The following is a 5,992-nucleotide window of genomic DNA, read 5'->3' on the forward strand; positions in this document are numbered from 1 at the left end:
TGCAGATAAATGTGATTCTTGGTAATTTAACATCCAGTCAGGAAAGCGTATTCGATGCTCAACTTATTGTTATTATTCTTAGAAGAGATGCCATATTGTTTCTCTCTCATACTTTCACAGAACAACCGATTTCTCCTGTCAATATCTGTCAGGCAATAGACAAACATGAATGTGCCAACATGCATTTATTAATGCAGCTCATCAATTGCCCGATTAACAGCAACAATTTTCTAGAACAATAAAGGTGAATTAATAAAATTAGCAAATCTAAAATTGCTTGTCACGTTTTATCGGTGCATGACAGCTAGACTATCTCACAACATACGGTACGAATTGCTTTCTTGAATGACATGTTATCCGTAGTATGTTCGAATAGATCACAACATTATACCAGCTTTTATTTTTGGTAAATACTTCATTACTGTTAACATGACAGAGCAGTTATCTCAACACAAGCGGTTTTAAATCGCTTTACGGATCAACAAAGACCTTAATTGTTTATATCAACAAATTTTCTGCAGCAATGGCGTTGATCATATGCAGGAGACACAATACATTGTGTTTAGATCGATAACATCATTCATTCTGCTGTTGGCACATGTCATTAATATGTTATAGATTGCTTGAATACCATGAACAATGAAACCTGAGATCATTACAATCATGAAAGAGAAATGATCAGCACCAGAATATCGAAAAATAACTTAATTTTTACTTATGAAGCTCGAAAATTATTTGTTCTTCATCGCACTTATCTGACCACTCGCATCGTTCCTTAAGAGATCTACATCTCGACGAAAAAAGCTTACGAAGAATATGCGCTTCTTCTCTAGATATGTGAGAACTCTTATAACAGAACACAAGTACATCAAGTTGTTTGAACGTCTCGAAAATGCTTTTTATCAAGTATTTGAACTGCTTTTGCATACTTCCGAACAATTTTTGAATTACTCCTGGACGTTTTGGTATTACGTCAATCACCAGTTTCTTAATATCTGCGAAAGCTTCAAAATATTGACACAACATAAGTTGGATTAGTTCTTTTTGTGCTAAACCCATGTCAATATGAAGAGTGTGGAGTTTTAGATGCACCACATTCTTGCTCACCACTAAATTCTGTTCGTTTGCGTCAACTTTTGCAGATTGAAATTTACCATCATTTCGATTGGCGAGGCTATCAAATGATGACCGAATGGATCTACCGTCTATGCGAAATTCTTTTAGCGTTTTTAAAGGCTCTATCGACCTTACCAGTTCACCAATGGTCAGCTCAGAGCTAACGAAGAGTTTTTCTATTGGTCCTTTTAAATTGCTTAGTTGTTTCCGTAAAATTTTTTGACCAAAATACCAATTCGCAACAAGAATTTCAAGATGTTTCAACATTTCCAACTCAGTTATCATTTGCATGAACGCTTCACTTACATACCTGCAATCAATTTTCAGTGTTTCTAACTTTTCCATTTTTACTACAATTGTGCTTTTATCCTTCAACTCCAAATTACTATTGCTAGCACCAATTTCTAAAACTTCAAGAGCGGCAAATTCTAGGTTAAATAAATTGGAAATATCATAAATAAAACAAATTAATACTAAATGCTTAAGTTTGCTTCGGTTGATTTCCTTTAGAAAATTGACAGCGAGCTCTACATCTTCCGTGTCAATTGTTAAATACTCTAGTCTAGCATCATAACACTGAGAAGACGAAAGTGGCAGTTTACGGTTCTTTTTACCTAATGATAAATACCGCAGATCATCTACTATTTGTTTATTGAGTATGACACTCACATAGTAATCCATGTTTACCGTCAGATTGCGTAGTTTTACGCATTTATTTAGATTGACTTTGATTATTGCTTTTTCTTTATGTGCCAGACGCAGTTGATAGTAAAAACTCCTCCTGCATTTATCGAAGCAGATAGTCTCATAAGACTTTGCAAAAGTCACCTCAATTTCTCCTGATTGTTGCACAGTACCTTTGGAAGTGAGAAAAACACATCCAGTAAACCATAGACTTTCTAGTGTCATGTTACTCACTTTCTCTAGAAACTCATCCGTAACTAACATATGTTTCACTTTAAGTGTACGTAATCTTGGAATCGTTTCGAGACTAATAAAATCTTGCACTGTATTATAAGATACACAGTCCCAACTAGTATATTCATGTGTCAAATTTAGAAGATATAAATCGGTAATGAAATCAAATTGCTGCATTGTATCTCCAAGATCGACATCAGATAAATTTTGTAGGGAACTACGAACAACAACCGTCAAATATACACGGTTGAGTTCTTTAAAAACACCTTTCATCATCTCAATCTTCGTTTCCTTAATAAAAACTTTCAATCCCTCCCTTGGCTCTACATTACCTTCCTGTTGAGCAGAAAAGTATAAGCTGAACTTCTCTGCCTTATAGACGAATTGTATTGCCTTTGGGAGCTCGTGATAGAGTATTGGTAATCCCTTGTACGCTCTCCTTTCTAGATCCTTACCCAGCGTTTGATAGTTTAGATCTTTGAGATATTTTACAATACGGGCACATCTTTTTTCTGATTCTTGCTTAGGTCCATCCAGTAAGTGCTTAATATCATCCATAAGTTGTTCCTCTGTATACACATATTTTGAACCGTCATCACTCTCTCCACCATCTATGTTGGCACATAACAATTGATGGATCAAAAACAAGTTATTGAAAAAAAACATGGGATCCATAGAATTCTTTCCTTTTATAGTTTTAAATTTGCAAAAATGATAAGGAATTTCATTCTTATCAGTACATGCTTTTTGTCCATCTCACATGTGAACAGTCATGTGATTAGAGGAGAATGCCAGCATTAAATTATGATTTTTTTTGACATTAACAATACTGCTGCACACATTTTACAAGTTTAGTGTATTCTTTTCTTGTTTATGGCATCGATCACACAAAATAGACCTGTTTTTCTCATCAATTCTCATATAAATAAAAAGACAACTCGAAAGATGATTGGTCAATTCTGGAAAGTAAATTATTTGACCCTTCGAGAAAAATAAAAAAATTTTGTTTCACGTATTTGCACTGCATGAAGAGTCAAAATTGTTGTGCAGCTCATTCTTTCTGCCACACTCTCAGCCACTATTTACAAACAATATTTTCATTCTATTTTTATTTATTCCACCCCTACCAATATTTAGTTGGCTGTTTTTATGAACACCACCACGTCTAAGCAAAATGCATAAAATAAATAACATATCTGCACTTTTAACTTTTGTTTGATTTCCTCAACATTGTTGCAAATTATGATAGCATTCACAGTATATGTTGATGATTTACCAGAAAAAGAATTAAATACATCTGCAATACAAAGAAATGGATGTAACAATGTGTTTTTGGTCAATGTAACAGAACATAACACCACAATCAAATAGATGTTTTTGTGAACAGTTTGTATGTTCTCATCATTGACTAATATTCATTTTTCTGGAAGAATCAAAACTATAAGTAAGTTAAGAAGTCGATGCATTATGTATCCAGATTGTGACAATACACCGACTGAAAAGTTTTTGGTGGAAAAAACACAATTGTTAAATCCTGGTGGTTTTGTCTGTGCTGTAGATAATCAGCTGATTGTATACCGCGGCAAAGCTTTATTTATTGATCGAACCTACGAGAGTCTGCAAAATGTTCCTGTGCTCTGTGCACAGTTCTTAAAAAAGCACTTCGATATTGTGCATGCCCTAAAAAAATAATACCAGTAGCAGTAAAAAATAATCAGACAATATCTCTACACCGACATTCCATATCACTATGTGTACCAGAACAGCCGATGGGTATTGCGACAGCGGGGTGATGACAAAGTCATTACAAGATTGTATGCGGTCAATCCAGAGGAAAAGGAGAGATTCTATCTGAGAATGCTCTTGCTCAATGTGAGAGGTGCAACGTTATTCGACAACTTAAGAAGTGCAAACAATGTTGTATGTGGCACATTCGAGGAAGCAGCAAGGGCAAGAAATCTTTTGCAGGATGACAGTGAATGGAAGAACGTGCTGGGCGAAGCTGCAATGACAGAGACATCTGACCACATCAGAAAGCTGTTCGCATACATCTGTGTGTTCAACGGACCGTATGATGCACTTGGGCTGTTCAACGACTATGTTGACGGCATGTGCGATGACATCGTTAACGAGACATATGGTGATGTTGCCAACATGGCTGACAGCGAAGATCTGACAAACAGAACTATACTCACAACAAACAACGATGCTGCAAAGGAAATCAATGACAGGGTCCTTGACTTGATGATCGGCAACGAAGTAACATACACGAGTGCAGACTATATTGTCACAGAGGACAATGATGTTGTTGCGAACTATCCGTTAGACTTTCTCAACAAGCAGCAGCCTTCAGGAATGCCACCGCACAAGTTAGTTCTAAAAAGGGGTGCGTTGATAATGCTATTGCGCAACCTTGATCCAGCCAATGGCCTGCTCAATGGCACACGCCTGGTGGTTGATGAACTCCATACAAACTTCATCATAGCTACTATTGTAACCGGATCCAGGAGAGGTAGCAGGGCAGCCATACCAAGGATCTATATGGCACCGAGCGAGACACAGCTGCCATTCATACTCAAGAGAAGACAGTTTCCGGTTCTTCTTTCGTTTGCGATGACAATCCACAAGTTACAGGGCCAGTCATTTGACAAGGTAGGTGTTTATCTGCACAGCCCAGTCTTTGTGCATAGTCAGTTGCACGTATTGTCGAGAGTGTGCTATGTAAACGGTCTAAGGGTGTATGTTGCTGACAATGGAGACCAAGGAAAGCATGAGAATGGTGAAGTATACACAAGAAATGTTGTGTACAATGAGCTACTGGAATGAAAGTGATTTATTGATTTGTAACCATGGAACAGTTAATAGAAAGGAATGACCTGATGTTTTAGTCACATTCAAAAGCACTGTTCTAATCTACTATTCATTCATCACCCATTTTGATAAATGGGATAGCGCAGTTTGTTTTTTGTGAGACAAGATTCAGAAGTGTAAATGGAGAACTTCCGGTGACAATTCTGATCAATAAAACATTTTAAGTGGTTCAAGTGATAGCTAACCTCGATATGATGCAGAATTTTGTTCCAGCGTGCTATCCAAATATTTTCACCTACATTATGTTTTTTGGCCAAAATCACGGTGCTACAGCTAACATTTATCTTTTTACAATGAAACGGAAATATTTTAAATGTCTTTAGACATGATACCAATAGTATTTATGTATTATGTTTGTTATTGTGATTCATCCTGTGTTTTCTGAACGGGTTGAAGTGATTCACTACATCATAACTGCTAGCATGGTTGTTTATGTTGTTCATTTCATAAAACTGACTAGCACGTCCGCTATGTCTGCTAGTAACGACCACTATGTCCGTTAGTCTTCATCTCATGGGGAAGATAAGTTTTTTGAGCCATGTGAAGACTCAGCAGACCTATAAATAACGATAGGAAGGTGCGTTATTACTACAATAGTACCTAACATGCAAATCATGGCACACATAAAATTTGTCCAAAATAACTGTGATCCAATTAAGATGATCTCACACAGCAACGCAGAACAAAGCAAATCAAAAATATCAAATTGCACAAGGAACATTCTCACGATTGGCAAATGGCATATTGGGCATTACTTACCATTCCTAAAAAGGAATAATAAATCAAGTGCAAAATGACCGGTGTAAAACCGAATAGATACCATCATAATCACTTTTCAACTAGACACAAGAATTAATTCAAGTTGAAAACTTTCCAGATACTCAAAAATGCTATCTCTTCCTTTTCACTAGACGTACATTTATTTACCTCCTCAACAATACGATAGTGCTGTTGAGTCAAATGGAGCATTAACAGAAAGAAAGCTAACTTTAACCCTCTCAAAGCATTCGCATTAAGGCAACTAACACAAGAATATGAGGGTTGGCCCACGAAAGAAACTCTCAGAATATTGCAGCGTATTTTTGAT

The 5,992-nt window shown here is 36.4% G+C and overlaps 2 protein-coding genes across 2 annotated transcripts; one reads left to right on the forward strand and one right to left on the reverse strand.

The window, feature by feature from the left end:
- Window positions 1-711: 711 nt before the first annotated feature.
- On the reverse strand, window positions 712-2,709 carry VCUG_01772 (uncharacterized protein; the record flags this gene model as incomplete). The annotated part of the gene is made up of 1 exon (XM_008076599.1): window positions 712-2,709. One exon carries the CDS (start codon window positions 2,707-2,709, stop codon window positions 712-714), a length of 1,998 nt encoding a protein of 665 aa, XP_008074790.1.
- Window positions 2,710-3,891: 1,182 nt separating this feature from the next.
- On the forward strand, window positions 3,892-4,860 carry VCUG_02847 (uncharacterized protein; the record flags this gene model as incomplete). The annotated part of the gene is made up of 1 exon (XM_008076610.1): window positions 3,892-4,860. One exon carries the CDS (start codon window positions 3,892-3,894, stop codon window positions 4,858-4,860), a length of 969 nt encoding a protein of 322 aa, XP_008074801.1.
- Window positions 4,861-5,992: the final 1,132 nt, after the last annotated feature.

This window comes from Vavraia culicis, assembly GCF_000192795.1.
Source record: "Vavraia culicis subsp. floridensis unplaced genomic scaffold supercont1.31, whole genome shotgun sequence".
NCBI classification, from domain to species: Eukaryota; Fungi; Microsporidia; family Pleistophoridae; genus Vavraia; species Vavraia culicis.